Source organism: Pseudopipra pipra, chromosome 1, assembly GCF_036250125.1.
Source record: "Pseudopipra pipra isolate bDixPip1 chromosome 1, bDixPip1.hap1, whole genome shotgun sequence".
NCBI lineage: Eukaryota > Metazoa > Chordata > Aves > Passeriformes > Pipridae > Pseudopipra > Pseudopipra pipra.
Genome location: NC_087549.1, coordinates 20,300,937 through 20,324,158, shown reverse-complemented (window position 1 = coordinate 20,324,158; position 23,222 = coordinate 20,300,937). Strand labels below are relative to the sequence as shown.

The 23,222-nt window shown below is 39.6% G+C and overlaps 1 protein-coding gene across 15 annotated transcripts in view; it reads left to right on the top strand.

Moving 5' to 3' along the window:
* Nucleotides 1-366: 366 nt before the first annotated feature.
* Nucleotides 367-23,222, top strand: part of RIMS2 (regulating synaptic membrane exocytosis 2) — a 451,223-nt gene continuing 428,367 nt past the window's right edge. For 5 of the 15 annotated variants that reach the window (XM_064647015.1, XM_064647119.1, XM_064647085.1 and 2 more), the window contains exon 1: nt 446-963. In XM_064647015.1, the coding sequence (XP_064503085.1) occupies nt 794-963 (170 nt within the window). In that variant the 5' untranslated portion in view covers nt 446-793. Of the gene's footprint in view, nt 964-23,222 lie in introns of all 15 variants that reach the window. The other 10 variants (XM_064647078.1, XM_064647032.1, XM_064647048.1 and 7 more) reach the window with 6 other exon arrangements.

Here is a 23,222-nt window from a genome sequence, read left to right as displayed (position 1 = left end):
GCCCCGCGCCGCTCGGCTCAGGCGGGGGAGGCGGCGGGGCGATGCGGAGCCCCCTCCCGTGACTCCGGCTCTCCGCCATGCCATGGGTTAGGCGGACTCCATCCCGCAGCCGAGAGGGCACCAGCCAAGCGAGGCGGCGGCAGGAAGCGGCGCGGCCCGGCCGAGGAGCGGCGGCGGGAGGCGGCGGCGGCGGGAGGCGGGCGCTGCGCCCCGCGGCCCCTTCCATGAACGGCGGCGAGGAATTATGAGCCGCGGCCGGCGGCCGGGACTGGCGCTCGCCCGCTGGGGCTTCCCCCGCTGCGCGCCCCGGGGCGCCGGGGCTCCGCTCTCGCACGGCACCCGCCTCGCCCCCCCCGGCAGCCGCTGCCCCCGTCTCCTGACCCCCCGCCGCTGGCTCCGTCCCCCCTGTCCCCGCCGGGCGCTCGGGGCTGAGATAATCTCGCTCGCACCCAAACCACAGCTCTCCCGCCGCTAATCCTGCCCTCTCCTCTCTCCCTCCCTACCCCGCCCCCGGCCCTTCCTCTCTCGGCGCTGCCCTCTCCCCTCCCCACTCCCCCTGCTCGCCCCCCGGGGCCCCTCCGTCCCCGTCCCCCCGCTGCCGCCGGCGGCCGGGCGGGTGGGTGCGAGGTCGGGGCTGACGGGCACCCCGCCCCTCCCCGGCGGGGCCGTCATTAGGCTGCCGGTTGATTACAGGGTATTGATTTGTATGTGCTTCTCCCGGCGCCGGCCGCTCCCGCTGGTGCTGCCGGAGTTCGGGCAGCGCTTCCCGTAGCGGCGGCAGCTCCCACCAAACATGTCGGCTCCCGCCGGGCCCCGGAGCGGCCCCGCCGCTCCTCAGCCTCCTCCGGCCCCGCAGCCCGAGATGCCGGACCTCAGCCACCTCACGGAGGAAGAGCGGAAGATCATCCTGGCCGTCATGGACCGCCAGAAGAAGGAAGAGGAGAAGGAGCAATCCGTGCTCAAGTAAGGGCGGGCGCATCCCTTCCTCGTCCTCCCGGGCCCGCGGCCGCGGAAGTCTCTGCCCCGGCCCCGGGGGGCGGCACGGTCGGGGCGGGAGAGAGGAGCCGGGCGGGCAGGGGCGGGCAGGGGTGCTCGGCGCCGGGCGAGTGTGGGGCACGGCGCGGGGGGGACCCGCGGGAGCGGCAGAGAAGGGACCGGGCTCTCCGCCTGCCTCGGCCGCGCTCCGCGGGGCGGCTGCGGCTCCGCGCGTCCCGGCGCCGGCGGGGCCAGGCGCCCAACATGGCCGCACAGGTGCCGTCCTCACCCGGCGTGTGCCACCGGCAGGACGGGGGTGGGTCGGGGTGGCGGTCGGCGCCGCCGGAGGGGGCGGACCGGCGGCACCGAGCCCGTCTCGGGGGCGCGGCGGGCTCCACGCTGGCGGCGGCGGCCCTGGCGGGCGGAGCGGGACCGCCGGGGCCTGGGCTCTGGCCGCTTCGCTGGGTGGGTTTGCCACCGCCGCCATCTTCCCCCGACAACGTGTCTGCCGCCCGCCCCCGCCCCGCTGCTCTTTCCAAGCGTGAGCCCCGGCGCCGGGGGAAGCGGGGCACGGCCGTGGGGGCGGCCCCGGCTCTGCCACCGGCCCCGGGAGCTGTCCAAGGCCACTCGACTCAGCACCGGGAGCTGTCCGCTGTCTCTCGGCTGGGCTCAGCACCGGGAGCTGTCCGCGGTCTCCCGGCTGGGCACGGGGCGGTGTTCGCGGAGCAGAGGGGCCGGGGACGTGCGGTCTCTCCCCGTGCGCGGTGCCCCAGCCCTGGGCGGGCCGCCGGTCTCGGTGCAGCGCGGGGGTCCCGCTCCCGTGCGCGGCGTGGGTCGTGTCCTTCCCTAGCCGGGCTGGGTGGCACTGAGTAAAGTCGACAAAACTGTCCTCCCTCCGTGGCAGAGCAACCACGCTGACTTCTAATGGCTTAAAAATAAGCAAAGCTACTGCTATCGTGGACGTGACTTTGATGAGTGTGAGAAAGCTGAAGCACTAAGCGGTTTTTTATACCGAAATTAGTGTTGTACCTTGGGCATGTTAACTGCAGCTGGCCTTTCACACTCAGCACCTGGAAGCTGTCCTCTGGGCTTTAGTTGCTGACTTTGAAGTCTGTTTCCAAGATTCATTGCATTATTGTTAGCATCATACCAAAAGCTTCAAATATCATTTATGTGACAGCTCCTCAATGTCGAGGTGATCTCCTAAAAACATTTCAAAGTCTGTTAAAAAAGGATTTTTTTGAGGTGAACATTTTGAAACATGTTAGTGTAGTGTGAGCACTGGAAATAAAGAGCCATACCCTGTTTTGTCACCACCTCTTAGCCTCTTGCTCTACAATTTGTTTGCTATTGTAATACTTTTATTTTAAAACAATTTAGACTCCTTTACATTACTAAATTGTGTGATATATCAAAATAAATTCAAATGTGTTTTCTGAAATTTCTGTACTCTTAAAAATCTTTAACAAAGAAGGAAATGGAAGTTCAGGTTGCAAATTGCAGGTCTTCAAGGAATTCAAGTTGCAGTTTAAATATATATTAATAGCATTACTGTTTTAAAGAAGGTTTCTGGCAACTTTTGTTGTGGAGAATAATATTTATGATCAAATATAAAGTATGATTTCAGTATGATACTTGAATCAGCTTGAACTGGTAAGCTTGCAAATGAATAAACTGTTCTCAAGTAATGGCAAGGTAAAACCAACTTAAGAAATGAAACAGAACTGTTTTCATGTGTAGTTTTCAGAATCTCAGAAGCAGACAATGGACAAAAGAAAGGTCTTCAGCAACTCTAAAGATAAACTTTGTGTGGCATTCAGTTTCTCTTTATGTCTCACTAAAGTGTCCTCTTGAGTTCTGGGTAAGCTGTGGGGGAAATGGTATGGTGTAAAGTTTATACAAAAGGGATACCCTAAAGCAGCTCTCTTAGGAAAACACTGTTGTCAATAGAATTTGAATAGATAGCCTACAATATTTTAGAGGATACTGAGATGTGGTCTGGTGTCAGATGAATAACTCACCAGTTTAATTTTTCTTAAAATGAAGTGTTTCTTTGAACCATCAAGTACATGTTTATTCTGAAAATATCTACAGATTTATTAAGAACAACTCTCCACCAAAGTAATGTCAGAGATTGTTCTTCATCTTTAGGTGGATATTACTGAGTTTAATTCTCTTGATAGATGTTTTCCTTCTGTCAAGAGAAGAGAAAGAAGAAGAAAGAAACCCCCCATATTTATATGAATGAACTGCTGTTATTGCATAGAGATAAATATAGAGCTAAATCCTGCAGTCTTTGTTCAAGTGTAATTCTCCTCGAAGGCAAGCTCCTTTTGAAGTGGAAGGTATTTTTGTCTGTCTAAGCAACAAAACTGTGTCATTTAATTCCATGGAGAAATGTAGCAGGATAAAAAAAATGCTGAAAACAAGAGTTGACATTTAGAGATATTAGCACAAGAACTGTTCAAATGTTGAAGATAGCAGCAAGCATGTCTTCTCTCTAATTTATTTTTTTTTATTTGTGGTGATTGAGTGTCAGTATGAATGGCTGGTCCCTGGGCTCTACTTCCTTTCTTAATTCTATTTCTATCTTGTGTCTTTCAAACTCTTATGCTGTGCCCATCACTGTGGTATTTGAGCATTTTCCAAAAGAGCATTAAGTAGTGTGACTCACATCTGTAATGTGGACTATTTATTCTTTTCCTTTCACTCCCTGGGGTAAATATGTGTGGATTTAAAATAGATACATAACTTCTCCTTATGTTTGTTTTACTGTTTTTGGGGAAAGGAAATGCAGATGGTATCGAGTTGTAGTCTGTAGCAACTAATAGTGATCAGGTCAGCATGAATTCTTGCCAGGATTTGCTGGAACATCATGGCATGGAAAGCAGAAGCTTTCCAGATTTGCTCTCTCCTTTGGCCTGGTTTGGTCTGTGAAATACGCTGAGCTACAGTTGTGCACTATGTTCCTGTGGTGGAGCTTCTGCTTTAAAAAGGATGAGTGGCAAACTCTGATGCTTTGACTATCTCTCTTCTGAAATTTTTGGGAGACTTGGAGTGCATTTTGAATGTCATGTACTAAGAAGGTGTCTTTTTGACAAGGGTTTTGAATGTATAATTTGCATAATATTTGATATGCATAATATGTGACAGAAAATTTATGTCTGTACTCTGGGTGTAAGTATTTCTCTGCTGTTTTAAGAGTATTTACATATTTTCAACTTTTATCTTTGTGGATTTTTTACTGTCTTGGATACAGCATAGAACTTTTGATGATGACTCTTCCTTCACATTATGCACATCCTTCCTCTTATAAAATCTAGTTTTGTGTGTGTAAGCTTTGTAACAGATTTTAGACAGCACATTTCCTGCATATGGATTGATTTATGGGATCAGTCTTGTGCCTTTTTACTTTTCATTTATTCTTTGTTTCTATATCAAAGAACTGTATTGAGAGGATGCACAGAGAAAAAAAAATTAAGAAATGTTAGGATGCTGCCATTATTTATAAAGATTTCTGTTTCAGCCTGTGTGATCTGCATATACACTTTTCTACTTGCAGTATCATGAGTTTCCAGCTCCTTTGCCTAGCAATTCTAAAGATAAAATGCTCTCCTTCCAAAGTCAGAGTCACAGCTCTGAAAAGACACGCATTTCAGCTTTTCATGGGCATGGACAGTTTGACCCAGTAGAAGACGAAATTTTTCCAAGAGAAATTTCATTATGAAATCATCCAACTTTTCATGTATTTGCAAAGCATCACAGGTTTACCATGATGTCTCTATAAAACACCTCTTCTAAATGTCTGTGTGGCATTGTCATCTGATTTACCCAAGAGAGATGTGTGGAAACACAGTGGGTGTGCTAGAGAATGGTGGCTCTCTGTTAGCCACCACTGTCAAGTCCAGAGTGAGTTTTAGGAAGGTACAACTGACTACAGGCCTGTGTGTGCTCAGTTGCTGTGTCACTGATTGCACAGACAGGGTAGCCACACTGACTGAAGCAAAATCTGTGACAAGGAAACCTTAAGGAAGCTGGACTGTGTGGGCTCTGTATGGCACTCTGAGAGAGTGAGATGTGGGGCAGGAGGCTCACTTGGGAAAGAGGAAGCAATAGATGGATGGCCGTGAGTCACAGCAGTGTAAATATCAGTCTCACAAAGCTATTGTGCTATTTTATAAATAATTATCCTGCTTTATAAATAATAAACTCAGATTTACACTGTTTTAAAAGCATTATATATTTAGGATTTGGATTTTAGGGCTGGAGGGATGAATTGATTTTGCTTTTTGAAAACAGAGATACATATAGGAATTCCTAAGTTTATAGGGTCAGGCAAAAAGATTTGCTTTTGACTAAATAGTAAACTAGGACTCCAGGTACTGTTAGTTATGCTTCCCTAATTTTGCACTGCCTTTTGTCTGAATTTGGAATTCTGATTAGAACAGTTTGTTGCTACACCACTCGTCATTTTGCTTTTGTTTCTATGCATTATAAAATAAAATATGTTCAAGGTGAGTTTAAAAGTAATAACTTTATGCAGTATAAAATAAATGATAGTGGAAGTTATATAAATATATATAGTCAAGGAAGATACCTACCCCTTGCCCCGCCCTGGTCTGTCCTTGTCCCTTCCTACTACCTCATTCTCTGCTCCCTCCTAATATTCTTCATCACCACTCCTTTCTTTTGTTTTAACAATTTGTACTGCTTTTTGGGCCTCTCTCAAAATTGTCATTATTCTTTGCTCTTCACTCTTATCACATGCTTAGACATTTTATTATGTAGATAATACTTGTCAGGTTGTCACACCTTGTACCATTTGCTCTTCAAGAAGACTCAGTGTTTACGACTGTTCTCTAAAGCATCTATCACTCTTTTAGGCACTGTCTACAAATGATAGCAGTAGTACTTCCTCTTAGTGACTAAGCAGAATGTATTTGGAGATTATACTGAGTGGCAGTTACACTAATTATTTGGCTTGCTAATGTTAAAGTTGAGTAAAATTTTGGAAGACGGCAATAGTGCTGATGTTCTCACATTCAAAAGGTACAATCAGGATGAGTTGGATGTAGAAAGGCTTGACATCATATGGGACTCAAAAATAGTAAAACAGACACAGGATTTAGTTAACAAAGAACCCCCCAAACAGATATTTAACACCAGGCAGTGTGTGCTTTCTGTAATCTTGTGACATAATGATTTTTCTGTGCTTCTCTGGGGAAAAAAAAAAGAAGAAAATATTTAATTTTACATCTGAAAGAGAAGAGTGGGATCATAACTTAAGGCGCTTGGACCATATCCTAGAAAGCAGTGGCTGGGTGAAATGCAGTGGTCTCTGGAGGTGAGGTTAGGGGACTGAATGGTCCATCCTGGGTTTTGTCGGCGTGCATCTGTGAGCTGAGTAACATCTAAATAACCGAGAATGTCAAATAATTGATTTTTCCATTGAAACAACAGACTAATTAGTATATATATTGTAAATGTCAAAATACACAAAAGTGAGGCTACTGCAGAACTGGTGTAAAATGTGTTTTTACTCTGCCAATGAAGTCTAAAATACTCGTAGGATATTGAAAGTTCCATAAAAGGGAGAAAAAAAGTAAAATAATAGTTTGAATTTTGAAATTTAATCCAGCGGAATGGGAATTTTCTTCAACTTAATGCCACCTCGCACATTTTTGCTTTAGTGGCTTTCTTAAAGTTTTACTGTCATATTCACAGTCAGTCAGAATGCTAGGGAAGTTTTGAAGACCCTTTTCCAAGAAGGAGTTTTGTGGTGTGATACTATCTTTCCGTTTCCCCAACATCTTCACTGATGGTGCTTTTTTTGACAGAAACTTGGGGACATAAAACACCAAGAACATGTGAAAGTGATGAGTTACGATCTCATCTATACCTGTTTGACTGCAACAGACACGACACATTAGCAATGAGCTTTGAGGTGGGGATGATCTTTTGAGTTAAGTTTAGATGCTGTGGACTGTCTTAATCATGTGTCTTGCTATATCATGGTTAATAGCTACAAGTTATCATAGATAGCCTGATCTCTTTAAAAGTGGGTAAGAGTCTTTAAATTTAGACTCACAAGAGGGAAGAATCTCTTGAAATACTAATTGTTTAAAAATGGCATTCAAAAGCAGTTGTCTTTCAGACAAATTAATTTTATTATAAATATTAGATTCAAATCAGACCACATTGTTTTCAATGCTTACTGAGTTTAGATTTTGTCTCTTTTGCAGGACTATATGGTGTAGCAGGAGGAACTGTTACATTCTTGAAATAACTGTCTGTTGAGGGTATGTTATAGTTTATTAACCAGTTTACATCAAATCTGGTGGTGCATTTGTAAACTCAGTCAACTCCAGCAACTTGTCTCACGAGTTATTAAACTCCTGGCGATACAGTAACATTACAAAATCAGTGCTGTGCTGAAAAGATGCTTCTGCATGATATTATGTTGTGACTGTGTCCTCATGTTGTTTCTCCAAGATAGTCTTGAAACTGCAAAGGCGTCAGTAAGGCCTGAGACTGGAAGAGTTAATGTAACAGGACAAGATTGTGTAGGGGAGTAGTGGTGCATTTAAGAAGTTAATACATGTATTTTTTTGGAGAGTAAGGGTTCAAAGCAGTTTCTGCTGTTCTCTGATGTTTTCGTTGAAGGTGGAAGGCAGTTCTTTTATAGTCTTGAATTTAAATATCAGCTGTTATCACATTTCTCTGCCTAAACATGCTCGCAGAGTGATCTCAGTTGCATTTTGATAAAGAAATCAAATTTGTGCATTTTGATAGGGGAAGAGTAATGGTTGTAACAGTTGGCTTTATGTATCTCTAGTTTTGAAGGTTTGATGTGAGGCCCTAAAGAATGCCTTTGATTTAGACTTTGAACTTCTTTACTAAAAACATAGTGAGATATTCTGTTTGTTCTAACAGGAGTTAGCAAGAGTTGAACTGGTGTTTCAAGAAAGTGTTTCAAAGTTTCAAAAAAATTTAGAAAATTTGTAAGAAAGTCTTTAAACTTTTAATAACACACAAAACCCATTATTTTTTTTGGTTTATTCTCTCTGTGGGGTTGGTTTTTCTTCTTAAATTTTATATGAAGTTGTTTAAATACTTCCTGATTACTTATTCTTTATTTGACATTAATATTTTTAAGGTGAATAGCTTCTTATAGCAAATATAATATTGTGTTTGTACATAGGACATGTAACAGGTCATAGGTATTGCTAGGTATTCGATATTATGTGGCATTTTGGTTCTGTGTGTTTGTGAGGGCAGACTTTCTTTAGAATGTGTACTGTCTTAAGCATGTGAGGGGCTTCAAATGTTTTGGCCTTTAAATAAAATTGTAAGTTAGAATCAGCTGGCCTATTTTGGAAAATACTTTACAACCATCTTTCATATAACTTTTCAGAAATGGGTACTCCAGTGTGTTAGCAAGAAATCTTTTGCCTTATAGTGTTTATCTAAATGTTGGTGCGTTTATATATTTTTCTGTTTACAGAAAGGATGAATGAGAAGCAGTGCTTTTAAAGCTGTTTAAAGCCCAGAGAACACATAGAATAATAGAAAACAGGACAAGCTGGGACCTCAAGAGGTCTTCCAGTTCATCCTTTGCCTCAAGGCATGACCAACTCTAAGAGAGCAGTTTCTAACGCTTATTTGTCTAACCTAGTGGTTCCCAGTTGTGAGGGCCCACCTAAGCAGTGAAATAAATATGCTTCATGGCTGAGGGGAGGGTACATAGCAGACAACACATTGAATTCAAGCTAATCATCTCTGCAAGAGCTGTGCTGCCTATGTAGCAGAAGGTGAGAAGTGGGCCAAGCAGATCTCAGGGTAAAGCTCTTGGATTCAGGACGAAAATTTTACATTTTTTAAAATGATGGTTTGCTACTGAAAGGTATGAGAATAATGACTCCAGCTACTGCCCAACCAGGGATGGAGATACCTTGAATTCCCTAGATAATTTGTCTCTGTTACTCAAAGTCATTATCTTTACCATTAGACTTCTCCCCCTACTGTTAAACCTAAATCTCTTTCCTGCCATTTGCTATTTGCTCTGTCCTCAATGGATATGCAGTGCAGTCTGTTATTTTTCTGTTTGCAGCAACCTTTCATGTATTTCACAAATGTGATCATATCTCCTCCTGTATGTTCTCATCATCTCCTTTCCACAGACTCGACAAGTCATATTTTCTAGACTTCTGATCGCTCTTGTTGCTGATTTTTATATGCTTAGTAACTGATCTTTTTTTGAAACACGGTGTCCAAACCCAGACAGAGCATTCCAAATAAAAGTGTATAGGGAGAGCATGAGGATAAAAATATGTGTCTTGCACAGAACACTTTCCTTGTACAGACAGTGTCATGGGTGTTTGGGTTTTTTGTTGTAATTTAGCATTTATGGACTCATGGTCAGCTTGAGGTCTACTATACCTTCACCATGCTTTTCTGCAGAACTGTTGTTGAATCAATGGTTCTTCATTTTGTATTTTGAATTTTGTTACCTCAGCTAATGCACAGTGTTTGTCTTCTTCCCCATTGAGTTGTACTCTGTCTGTATCAGATGCCTCTTATGAATTTTGCATTGGAGTGCTTAAATAAAATGCACAAACAGCCCTTGGAGCAAGAATGAGGACTTGCCTCTAGAGGCAAATAACAATAACAGAGTTATTTAGACTTTCTCTTGCCTATCCATACATTCAGATTCCTGACTGCCCAGTTGTATGCCTTCACTGTTAGGATGCAGAACAAACTTTTCCAGTTTTGCACATAACTTGTTCGTTAGGGCAGCAAGAGCTGATAAAAGGTCTAGAACACAGGTCTTGCATGTCCTTGGAAATACAGAAGTCCTGCATTGTTTTAAGGGAAACAGTTGTGTCTGCTGCTATATTTATTCAGTTGCTGGAAGCTTTGGTTGACACTTCAGTCTCATTAAACTGAGACAACTTACAAAAAAATTTGACAAAAATTTGAGGGCCCAAAGACACTTAATTACTAAGGGTTTAATGAAAGTAAGTAGGTGGGTACTGTAAGGGATTTTCCACACTCCTGACTGTGAAAAAGTCTGCTTACACCATTCGACATACCAAGGAGTTCTTCTAGGGGAGAACCAACCTTAACATCAGACTAAATCAATCACAAGGTGTGAGTCCTCACAAAATCAGACTTCTTTAAGTTCAGCGCTCATAGAACTGCTTGGTTAATGGAAATTAATTGGTATTTTTTTCATTCCCATACTACAACATTTAGAGCTTGGATTGTGCTATTGAGCCCAGAAAATCTTTGGGGTTCTTCTGACCAGATCTGAATACCTGCAGTGGAAGACATCCACGTTTGAAATCACTTAGATTCAATTTGAAGCAAATAGAAATGAAGAGGTGCCTTTAGGATGTGATCCATCTCATTTTAAATTAGACATTTCAAATAGGCCAGATGAATTACAGAGCCTATTTCTGGCTATGGACTTAAAAAGAAGATAGTATGAATATTTCAGATGTAGAAGTCTACCTTGCAGACATCTTGAACTAGGTAAGTTGAGTCCGATCTGCAGAGTTCTGCCTTTGAGAATAACTCTTCAGTATTTGATCTTATAAGAATGCCATGGACACATTCCCTGCTGGCACTGATTTTTATGGTTCTCTAGATTACTTTAGAACCTTGTTTGTCAATCTGCATCTTTTGCTTATATTTCTATCAATGATTAATTAGGATATGCTCATTTATCCATAACTTTACTATTTGAGACTCACTGCTGGGAACCTGAGTATGTTTCCTTTCTAGTCCAAGGTTATTCTTAGGATTTGGTATATTTTTTATACTAAACTCAGAAAGCCTTTGAAGAATGAGATCTGAAAGAAGACCTTGGAATACAAAATCGTTCCAGCATGTGGGATTAAGCATACCTATCATCAAAAGTACATTGCAAAGAAAACCTTCCCTTGTCATTCATCAAAAAGAATGATTAATGGATATTTTAAGTCTGAAGATAGAATCTCATAGATGAAGCTCGTCAGATTGCTAGATGGGGGGTTACAAACAGGATTTATCTACTACTTGTAAGCTTAAAACCATATAAGATTACAACCTAAAGAAAACTCTATAAGCTCACACACCCTCTGACTTTTACTATGTATTGTTTGAACAATATTTATTTAGCTACTGTGTACTTACAAATTGATAGGTCACTTTTGATAGTAGTCTGTTAAAAACATACTGTTGACTTACTACGCATTCTGAATTCAGCACTTTCTTACTTTAAAAATCTGGATAAACAGGTATCTATGGAAGATATTTTGTGGTACCAATATCAAATATATTTTTGCTGAATCAGGCCCTAAGACAGTTTGGGAGCATGGGTTTTGATTCAGCATGCTTCCATTAATTTGGTTAGTCATTGCAATTATGATTCATTTCATTCTGTGTAACCGACTGCTGCACAGTATGTGACAGCTGAACCATGTATTATCTAACAGCTAGAAAAATAGCATCACTGTCACGTTTAGAAGGCTGAGGGTTACGCTTTAACTGAACACGTGTTTTGTACTAAAGTTAAAATGCTTCAGGAAATCTTACTTTTTTCAAAATACTTGTATCATTACAAATATGAAATATCACAGTAAACAGTATGAACTATTTAAAAGTAACAACTTAATTTTAATTTATGAATGGAATGAAGGTTCCTGTTCTGATTTTTAATAATGGCTTTTTGGGTTGGTTGTAAAATTATGTCTGTGGATGCTTTGCTGATAATCTGATTCACATATAAGTGGTAGGTTTGAGGAGCTAAATTTAGCTGAATGGGAAATATTTCTCAAGTATTGATATTACTTCTATGATAATTTATATCACATCAGAAGACATTTCAAGTGAAGCAGTAATTTTAATTTTTTTGCTGAACATTATCAAATAATTCCATCAGGTTGTAAAGTTAAGCAAAACTCCAATATGATTGAAAGAAAACTATTTTATCTAGTTTCCCTATTCCTTTTTAAGAACTGTATCTTCCATGTTTAAAAATATATATCAAAAAATCCAAATATCTCTTTTTCTGCCCTCTTTATAGTTTATCTGAGAAAATGCTGGAGAGGGTGCTGTGAAGGCACTGGGCCTAGAAAAGGTACTTTCAAGGAAGAGTACTTGTTATTTGACACCTTGAATTCTTCTGTCTGCTTGATATCTGAACATGAAGGTGGCCAAAGCTGAATGAAGTTTGATGGGCTATAGCTGAGTACTGAATTACATTTATACATTTTGAATTTATTTAGACATGGTTGGAAGATAAATGTTTTTAGCTGCTTTGTAGTGTTTACATGAACATGTCTTCTGCAGAATTTGCCAAGTATTCTTGTCTAAAATTTTGTCTGAGTTATATACTCCAAAGCTCTTTATAACACAGATATTCTCATGTATAAATAAAGCTTTTATTTGGTGGAAGAAAAAAAAATTTAGTAAGATTTTTAACTGATAGTATGAATGGTCATTAGTCATATTTGTTCTGCACAAACAGGAGTGATAAAAGTTATGGAATTAGTCCATAATCACATAGACACTGGTGTCCTAACTTAACTTTCAGACATAAATAACTATTTCTTAACTCAGTGGGACATGTAAGATGTTAATTAATTGAAAGGAATATAGGTTAAAATAGTGCCTTTGTTTGATTTATAATTTTGTCTAATAACACTTTAAAATAATAATTAAAAAACATTCATTGAAACTGGAGTTCCACTATGGAAACTGAATCATAGTTCAATAGTTAATGATCACATGCTAATTATAGTAAGTAAAGGTATTGATGTATATTTATTCTGGTTATTACTGAAATAATTGAAAAATATATGTCTTCTATAAGAAAGAGCAGTTTAAAATTTGTAGCATTTTTTGTCACCCTTCATAGCGACAAGGTTTTCTTTGATAAGGGCTTAGGAGTGTTTTATTGTAGTAATCCACAAAAAATTTGTATTTCAAAGGGACTGCTGTTCCTTACACGAGTAAGACTAAGCAGTTCCTTAATAATGATGACCTATTTTAAAACAGCTCCAGCCTCCCATTGGCACTGCTGGATTTTCAGTAAAGCTGCCCATAAGAAAGATGTTGGCTTGTGTTAAAAGAGGGAAATTGCCATAAAATATCTTCTATCTTGAACATAAGTATTCGGTATTTATGAAGTTGTTGAATAGTAGCATCATGATGTGGAAGGAGGTTTATACCAGAGCTCTACTGTGCCTTTCCATTGCTTAATATATTTGGTCATCATTAGTATCTTTTGTTGGAATGGTTTGAACATCTGCATAATAGTTTTTGTAATTACATTACTGAAATGTATTCTAGCCTTAGTTTCAGTGTAATAAATTTTTTCTTCAAAAATTTCTCAGCGTGTACAGCAAAGAGAGGAAAGTAGTTATTGAACTCATGCCCATCAGCCCAATTATTCTTTGCCTTTTGAAGAAGGAGGGGGAGGAGGTGCTCCAGGCACCAGAGCAGAGATTGCCCTGCAGACCATGGTGCAGACCATGGTGAGGCAGGTTTTCCCTTGTAGCCCATGGAGGACCTCGTGCCAGAGCAGGTGGATGCACCCTGAAGGAAGCTGGGAGCTCATGGAGGGCCCACACTGGAGCAGGCTCCTGGCAGGTACTGCAACCCATGGAGAGAGGAACCTGTGCTGGAGCAGGTTTTCTGGCAGGACTTGTGATTCCGCAGGGAACCAACACTGGACCAGCCTGTTCCTGAAGGACTGCACCCCATGGAAGGGACCTACGGTGTAACAGTTCTTGAAGAACTGTAGACCATGAGAAGGAACCATTTTGGAGCAGTTCACTAAGGACTATATCCCCTGGGAAAGAACCCCACACTGGAGCAGGGGACAAGCATGATGAGGAAGGAGTCACAGAGATGAGGGGCTATCGACTGACCACAATGTCCACCTGCACTGCTCAGAGTGTGGAGGTAGAAGATTCATAAGTGAAGTTGAGCCTGGGAAGAAGGAATTGGGGAGGGAAGTTGCTTTTAGATTTGTTTTTGTGTCCACTGTCCTACCCTGTTATTAAAAGGCAATAATTTGAATTAATCTTCCAAAAGTGGAGTCTGTTTAGCCTGTGACAGTAGCTAATGAGTGATCTCTCCCTGTCCTCATCTTGACCTATTAGATTTTCCATCTTATTCTCTGCCCTGACATGCTGAGTAAAGGGAATAATAGAGTGGCTTGGTGGGTGTCTGGTCAACCCACCACAGTATTCAGCAAGTACCTTTACAAAGGCTGACTTGAGCCTAGTGCCACCACTCTCTTTGGGTCCCTGCGGAATCAATACAGTAAGAAAAAGAGAGGCTTCTCCAGAAGGCAGATCTGAGAGGCTAAATTCAGCTCCAGAGTCCCAGGCAGTTCTATGCTGTAAGTGCAGCACAGGCAGCTCCACTGCCAGCCCAGCTGCTCCTTTGTTCCTCCATGACACCATCATGGCCCCAGTGCAAGTGCCTGCTGAACTCTTTAGTGAAACTGTTTTCAGGAGGTTAAGCTAATGAAAAACATTTTCCTCCTTCATCACTTTGGCAGTGCATCTTTTTAAAGTACAGAAAGGAACTGATCTGATTTACTGTACAGTCCCACAAAATGCTGAGCTAACACAGCTGAGGGGCTGAGAGAGACTAGCTACACTACTTTTGGAGTCTCTGGGAGCAACAGAAGTATCCCACCGTTATTTCTACAGTCTGCAAAGACTGGTCATGTTGCAGTCATTGAAAAAGCCAGCAGTCAAACATGTACAAGCTAATCTCTTATTTTGAAGGTGGTGTTTGAGGTCAGTGCTGCCAAAATTAGTGTTCAGAGCTTTTTTGTGAAGAAAATGCTAACAAATTTTTTCTGTTGAATAACTGGAGTTGGAAAGCCATTACTGGTATTACTTCATATAGAACCAGCTTTTGTGTCTCCACATCAAACAGCAGGTTTTCTTGTTAAACACTTTTGAAACTGATTTTCAGACATGTTAGTTCAGCTCATAGGCTGAAGATAAAAGGGAGAGAGGAAGTACTTCAGATCACTCTGGCTAAGTGAGTGGGCTCTGTGAAGCTGTGTTGATGCATTTTCCAGTGTAATTTGGGATATAAATAATGAAAGTTGTGTAGCGAAGGTCCTAGTTGTAATTGCTGCACACACAAGCTCTTATATTTTTACAGGTGACTGGACACTCCTTTTGTTGTGTGAAATAACAGAAGAGCTGCTTTGCCCTTTATATTTCAGATTTTGCATGGAGAGGAGATCTGATGATTTACATTATGTGATGACTTTGGCTCTAAGCTTGTTTGCAATTTACTTGAAATGTAGGCTACATCAATATTTTAAAAAAGAGGATGCATAAATAATTTTGTTGTAATTTAATCTGTTACTAAGACATAATTTCAAATAGTGAATCTTGTAGATGACAAAAATTATGGTTGACTTTCAATATGCTGGGGTCATGAATACATTAACTACTGAAAGTTTGTAAGATTACACAGAGGAATACAAAGTGTGAACTTACCATTGCTACTGTCTAATGCCAACACATAAAAAAAGATAGACTTAGCATCAAAGCATTTAATTTTTTTTCTAATTGCAATAAAAGTAATTGATTCTGCTAAGTTACAGACTTGCAGACTTACTTGTGCATCTGATATGTAGCCTCATTGACTTAATTGAATTTAAAAAAAAAGTGACTCAGAAATATAGCAATTAAAAATATTGCCATGCTGGTAGCAATTTTCTGAATGCCTACCTAGCAATCTTATTTTTAAGCAATGCTATATTTAGAGGGACATTTCATTCTTTCAGAAGAGAAATGAATCTATTAGGACTAGGACTATTATGTAGGAATATTAAATATTCACATATTTTGTACTACTTGGTTGCTAATATTAGCCCAGTGTTCATTAGGAGCTACATTCTACCATTGGTTAGAATTTTTTTTTTTGAATTGCAATAGCTGTCATCTTTGATCTGCATTGTATTGCAAAATAAAACAGCTGTCCCCGTTCTTATGCCTCCCCTCTAGAATCCTGGTAAAAATTGCTACAGATGCAATATTTTAGCATGTTAACGTGTGTTATACCCTCAAATGACTGTGATGGTCCTCCTTTCATAATCAAAGCCCACTCTTCTGGAAGGATTTGCTGCCCCCAAATCTGAATAAATTATACATTCTAAAAATCTCATATTCACTTGGAAGCCAGTAATTTTATTACAACTATCTTTGTTTTGAACAGTTTTTCTATAAATGTCAGACACTAATTTCTGGAGGGTATAGTGAGCTTTTACTTTTTCACAGGTTGATATTCAGACTGTCTCAGTGGCTGGTTAGAAATGTCCAGTGTCTGACCGGGTTACAATGACTCTATTGCTGCCTTGTACTGCTGTCTAAAATGCCTGTTTTAGTGTAAAACAAAATACTAAAAGGTCTCTCCTCCTATGTAAAGAAGAAACACTTGTATTAGAGGTTCCTCTCTGTAGAAAATAGAGCTTCTATTGAGATCTGTCTGAGATGATAATGGAATTATCCTGAAAAAAGAAAGATATTATGGAGGGCATGTTCATGTTAAACAAGACTTTTTTCATCCAAAAAGTTATGTTTATTCCAGTGGTGCCAATACATTTGAAATGATGTAAGTTCTAGTTTAACATTTTTAATTTTACTTGCATTTAATTTATACAAGATAGGATTTTCCAATTTTTGTCATTTAAAATCCATTTTGTATATAAAAGTGTTCTGGGAGAAGATCATTTAGATCTATAGATTTTAATACAAAACTGATTTTAAGGTATTCACTTCCCCAGCTCATTTTTTGTGGATGGAGCCTGTAAGAAAACGTATGGGTTAGACCATATCACAAGCAAATAAAACACTTTATGGCTTTTTGGTTTTGCTTTCTTAAAAATTTTGTTTCTGTAATGAAATAATTGAGCCAAATTTTGGGTTAACTTGCATTCTTTTATTCTGTTACAAGCCTGCTAATGTCATTAGATCACTTCTGATTTAATCTTATTGTGAAAGAAAAAAAATTACACCCATCATTCCTCATCATTTATGTCGAAACTTATAAGGGCCATGTGGGAGTGAAAGACTGCAGACAGCCTCACTCCAGCCCTGTAGAATTTAAGCCATGAATTTCTACTTCCTGAACTGTCATTGCTGCCTGCCTGTGGAAGGGTGGAGAGAGCAGCAGTCTGAAGTGAGGTGTAGTGCTCCTCCTGGTGAAATCTTGAAACAAATAAGACCACATTCAGTTACATCAGAATTGTATTCTTTGGTCTTGTCAGACTTTTTCTGTTCTCCCTTGATACAAAGGACCCTTGTCATATTACCATAATTACTGTACAGTCTTTCAAATTTTCTGTTAGCAGTAAATTAACATTTACTGTTACTACTACTACAACAGGAGGTGCATATAGTGAAAGAGTGGATTGTAGATTGACTGCTAATATTTTGCTGAAATCTTTTGTCTTTATTTTTCTTACACAGTTAGGTGTTTTCTAGTAATTTCTGTAAAGATTGATGGTGTTTTCTAAGACATGGATAAACATTATAATATCTAGTGTTCCACTGGGTGTAGATAAATAGATAAAATCTGTAAAATAAATGCTGAAAAATGAGACATTTTGCCTGTAAATGTCCTAGCAAGGGAGTAAAATTAGTTATTCATTGTAACTATTGAAGTTGATCCAGCTATTCATTGTACCTGTTAAAAGTGAAAAAGTCAGCAAGCCTTGTAGTGTCAGCACTTATGGTTTTCACTGTTGCTTCTGGAGTTTTTTAACCTTTTTTTTTTTTAATATTAATTACTTCATTAATCTCACAGATCTTTGGCTGCTCTGCTACCTCCCAGTATTTTTGTGTAACATCAGTTTGGGCAATACACAGAGTATAAAGGTGAACATTTTAACAAACGGTGAAATTAGTGCACATTCCACAAACATGACAAAGATTTGGGGTTAAAGTTCAAGAATGATCACATATGTCGGAAGTATTGTGCTCACAATAATAAAAAGTAAAGCAGTTGAAGGAAATTGCAAATTGATATTTTCGCTTATGACATCATCTTGTATATAGTTACAGCTTTAGGTTTTTATTTGTTTGCAGTAGATAAAGGGGGGGACAATTGGGCTTTCAGTGGTTCTTGTTCTCTCTCTTTACAGCCGTTAACTAGCCTTTAAGAGCATGCTCACTATTTGAGTTACTTGAATCAGTTTTTATATAACTTTTTCTAGATTTAAAGCTAAAAGAAAGGTATTTAAATAATAAAATGCAAAGTAGAAATTATGCAAGCATTTGCCTAATATTAAAAATCTGAAATGTCCTCTGTATGTGTGTTTATATGATCTTAATGGAAAATGGCAATTATTTTTGAAAAATAAGCAATAGCAAGTCAATATCCTTTGGGGTCTCATTAAGAAAATCTTTCTGATCCAAAGTTTTTTACTGTCTGTGCTACACTGTAAAACATTTTAGCACTCTTTTATCTGTAGTAGGCAACATGTAAATATAGTTGTCTTGCTGTCTTGAATGATCTTTGTCCCTATGTCTTTCTTCTAGCTCTTTTTGGTGGCAAATTCCTGCATGTGCATTTCCAAAGGAATGGGTACTAACAAAACTAACTCCAGTCCTGATAAATGTATCCAGTTTAGTCAAGTAATAATCAAAGTACAGAAATTTGAAAAGGGCATATTTAATTAATGTTATTTCTAACAGTTGGCATGTGATAGCTGAAGCTTTTTTTTTTGTCCTGTCAGCTGCACCATTTCAAACTGAAGTGCTGTTTTTAATTTGCTTGTGACAGACAGCCGTGCCAGTCAAAATGCGAGAGCCTGGTTCCTATCAGTTTCTGTTCCTTTGCTTATTCACTTCCTTGCTTTGCTACAACCTACTTGTGCTCTCCCAATCTGTCAGACACACTTAAAGGAAGTTGTAGTCTACATTTCTACACTAGTTTTGTTTTCCCATGTTTCCTTATTTTAATAAGCTGGTTTATCCAATTTTAGTTAGAGCAGATTGATTTGCATTCTTCAGGAGATGGATAGATTGAGTCAAGGCACTGTAAGAATGACACCAAAATGCTGAACGTACAGTGAAATCACCCAGCCCTGTTTCTGCCTGTGCTGAAGAGGGATACAAAGCCTTTTTCAGGGACAGGAAGGAGGCCTGCTACTTTCCATCTCCAGCAGCTATGTGGGTGTTTCCTGGGCAGAGGTGGAGAGGGAGCTGACCTTAACATTTGTTAGCAAGTTTTCAAATTGTCTGCACTCTCACAAAGAAGGAAGTGATTAGAAACAAGAACAAATCTGACTTAGATTATCCTTTTGCACTCCCAAAATACATTTTTACTGCCTTGAACAAATCTTGCCCCCGAAGCAGCACAAGTAGGTTTTGTTCCTTTCTCTGAGCTTTTGGTAAAAATAGAGCAAAAGCACATCATCCACGAGACTCATATCTTCGTGTGCTCATCTTTGTCCCTCTCTTTCTGCTTCTATATTTTCTGTCCTTGAGGAAGGATGTTATTGCAAAAAGTTTTCAGTGGCAAGTCTAGTAGTTGAAAATAAATACTTGACAAACTTGTGTTTCAAGTTGAGAATACAGTTCTCAATACTGAGAATCCAAGAGCTTCTCACAACACATTTCCCAATATCTGCAGCATGGTACATGTTGCAGTTCTCCAGATCCAGACATGCAACTCAACTTTGAGGTGTTACTCCAGAATAGCAAAAAATCTAAGTGTATATCAAGTCTCTCCAATTTCCCTGTGTCTTGGTTTCCACAAAAAGGAAGCATCGCTATGAGAGTTATGGTATACTATAAAAAATAGCTAGTTTGGATGATAGAGAGCTGAGTTTATCTGGGTGCTGATGCACAATGGAAGATTTGTTTAGGTTTGTCCTAGGTCCCCTCCTAAACTCCATCACCTGCAGTGTGCATGGCATTAGAGTATCTATGGTCCATGTAATGCAGCAGTATCCACAGCAGCAAAGCCTGTAGCTTGCCCTGCAGTCATGTTTTTGACTGAAAACATGTATGTGGTGAGGTGGGTTCTCCTAGGTTGTTCTTGTTTGTCATGGAGGTTGCTGAATTTTATACCAGTTATGTTTTCTCATCTTTGCTAGAAAAAGTTGAAGTATTCTGATTAGAAAATTATTAAAGCACAAATAAGAGCGACAGTGTCCTCATTTGAAAAGAGAAAGTGTAGCCTCCTGGATACTTAAGATTTTAAAAACACTCTTTGCCATCAGTACAACTGTGCCTCCAGGAGAGACGAGGAATCCAGTATGACCCCATGACTGTGCACTTCATAATCATTTCACTCTTAATAATCTAATCCGTCCATTGTAATGAAGCAATTAGCTTGCTGTGCCCCTAGCTGTAGTCTAAGAGCGAATAATGGCATTTATTCTTATTTTAACAGTTCTTCTGGTGAATGCTAGTAGGTGAGGTTTACTTGACCTGTCCTTTCAGGTCTCGTACATACTAGGAAAAAAATCTTTTAATAAATCAGGATATCTGTTGCAAGGACATTTATGATGGATGAATTTAGCCCCCTGCCATAAATTTCCTTGGGTCAGAAATAAAGGCAATATAACAGAGGTAAAAAAAGGGAAAAAAATATAAAGATAAAAAGGGCAAGGGAAGGAGAAACCACAGTTGCTGTTAGTTCCTCAGGTTTCATTTGAAGTGATCAAAGAAGTGATCTGTGACAAAGTATTACTCATTCCTGATCTCTTCAGCGAGCCTCAGACTCCTCTCTGTATTTTTCAATTTTTTTTAGTGGTCTAACTCTATTTTAATATATATTATTTTTCTAGGTCTCTGTTTAAAATAGGAACAAAAATTCCTAGTATATTTTTAAAATAGGATAAATGAGAGATTTTATTTGATATGTAATATTTAAGGATAAAGTATGTCTGTTTTGACTTCGCAAGAATTTGGTAGCACTTGTTTTCTTGCTTACATCACTGTCTCTCTTTCTTTCAGACTTCCTTTCACTCACTTTTTTTTTTTTCCTTTCCAGAGCAGTTCTCATTCCTTGTAAGAGCTTTGTATGATACAGGAAGGTTTTGTCTAGTCACAACTGTTACTCTGCTCCTACAATGACTTTTTTCTTTGTAGGAATGGCATGCAGCATCAGGTATGGCATTCAGGAGATGTGAGGAGAAGGAAGAAAGAAGGAAGAGTGTTTGGGTTTTGTTTGGTGTAACTGGTGAAAGGCAGATCCAGGAGGAATGTGGCATTAGGAAGTTCTTGAGAGGAGAAAGCACCTTTTACGTGTGTGCAATGTTTTCAAGGTTTTATTTAAGGTTTTATTTATTTTCAGACTCTACCAATTGAGTTTACCACAGTGTATTGTGCATATTCTTCTGGGCACCTTGGGATCTTTTCACATTCTCAGTAAGGTCTTGATGTACTTAAGGCTTTATTAGACCTTCTCAACTTTTTGGGGGGATTTGCATGTTGACTGAGGTAATGAAAGATTATTTTCAATTTTTGCCAGGATTTTCTTTTTGACAGAACTTTTCATGTGATGCTAAAAGCCAGGCAAATTTTGATATCTGGATTGTGATGGAAGAAGCTTGAATTTCTGCCAGCTCTTCTCCCCAGCTCCTTGGCAGCCTCACTGGCAGGCTGGTGGAAAGCCATATTTTGCATCCTTTGAGTTGTTCAGTCCCTGATTCTTCAGCAACAGAGACAGCTGGGGCTTCCAAGACCCTTAATTCTGGGCAGTATGTCAGGTGGCTTCTTGCAAAACCCAAACTCCCAGTTAAACTGGGTCAAAAGAAGTAATTCCGCTTTGTGGAAAAATTCTGAATTTTTGGTATTCATTCTTCATAAAACAGAATCACTGCTAGGTTTAAACCTTGTATCTTCCTTTCCATATGTGGATTTTGAATGTTCTCCTGTCTGGGTTTTTTTGATATCTCAAATGAATATAACTCTTTTCTCTCCTTTACCTTTCTTCCATCAATTACAGAACATTGCTTATGCCTTAAGAGTGTTTTCACAAGTAACAATGAAATAATGAAATGTTAAGAATGTGTGATCTGACATGTTTCTCAGATAAGAAAAAAAAAGCGGCCCAGGTAATCTGTACAGTGAGAGATTATTATTAACTTTGACTCTCTCTCTATACTGGGGAATGAAGTCTCCAAAATAACTAATGAAACTGCATAAACCAACCAGAATAGGTGTAAAATGTTAAATTGATTTTGTTCTATTAATCTATTTGATTAAAACAACTTGTTGAACCAATACTTCATTATTATATTAATCTGACAGCATATGGGTTAAACCTCTGCTATGAAAACTTCAATATTGTCTGTACTCCATAGTGTTTAAATATACTTTTCTGTGTATTTAACACATACAACAAAGAAAATGTACTAATTATTGTTATCACTTAACAAATAGCCTTCTGTTGTCTAATTTAGAACAAGAAACTTGTTTAACTCCTCAGAAAACTAAATTAGTCCCATGCTTACGGAATGATAGAGAACAAATTTAATTGTCTACCTTTCCCTATTCTTCCTTTTCTAATTTATATTGTGAACATTTGAGGGCAGCTCACAGGAGTTTTTGTTGTTTTGGAAGTTCATGGATACTGTGGATTATGGTAAAATTTGTGGCAACCATTTTACTTTCCTTAAGGTTTTTTTTAAACATAACTGTGATTGACATTCCCCAAAGGAACTGCTCTTAAACAAACCTTTTGCTTGAGCTCATGCTGAAAATATTCAAGAGGCAAGAACAAACATTTGTAAGTGAAATAGGAGAATAGTAATAAACACTTAGAACTAACACAAATTTTAGTCTTAAATTTCTTTGAAGGCTGCATCTTTGTTAATTATTTTCTTTAAATATTATTGGAGTAAATTACTCAGAAACATAGTGGAAATTTTTGTTTTCCCATTTATCATCAGATATTAATCAAAGAGATTAAGATAAAAAGTAAGCAGAGTTTCACACTTTCATCTTTTTTTTTGGGTGGTTTCTTTTTTGTTCACTGTCACCATCAGAATTTGAAAAATTTTGGAACAGTTTTCTAAAAAAGGTTGGGGCCTGAGATTAGCACTCTTCTGTTTCCTGGTTTATAGCTCCCTCCACCATCTGAATTTCATGTTGGGCTATTCTCCCAGGACTCCTTTACTGGCTCACTTCCACAGGCTCAGAGAGCTGCCCTCTTAGTCAGGGGTCAGTCTCTGAAAAAAGAATAGGTAGCTGCACGAGGAAAGCCAA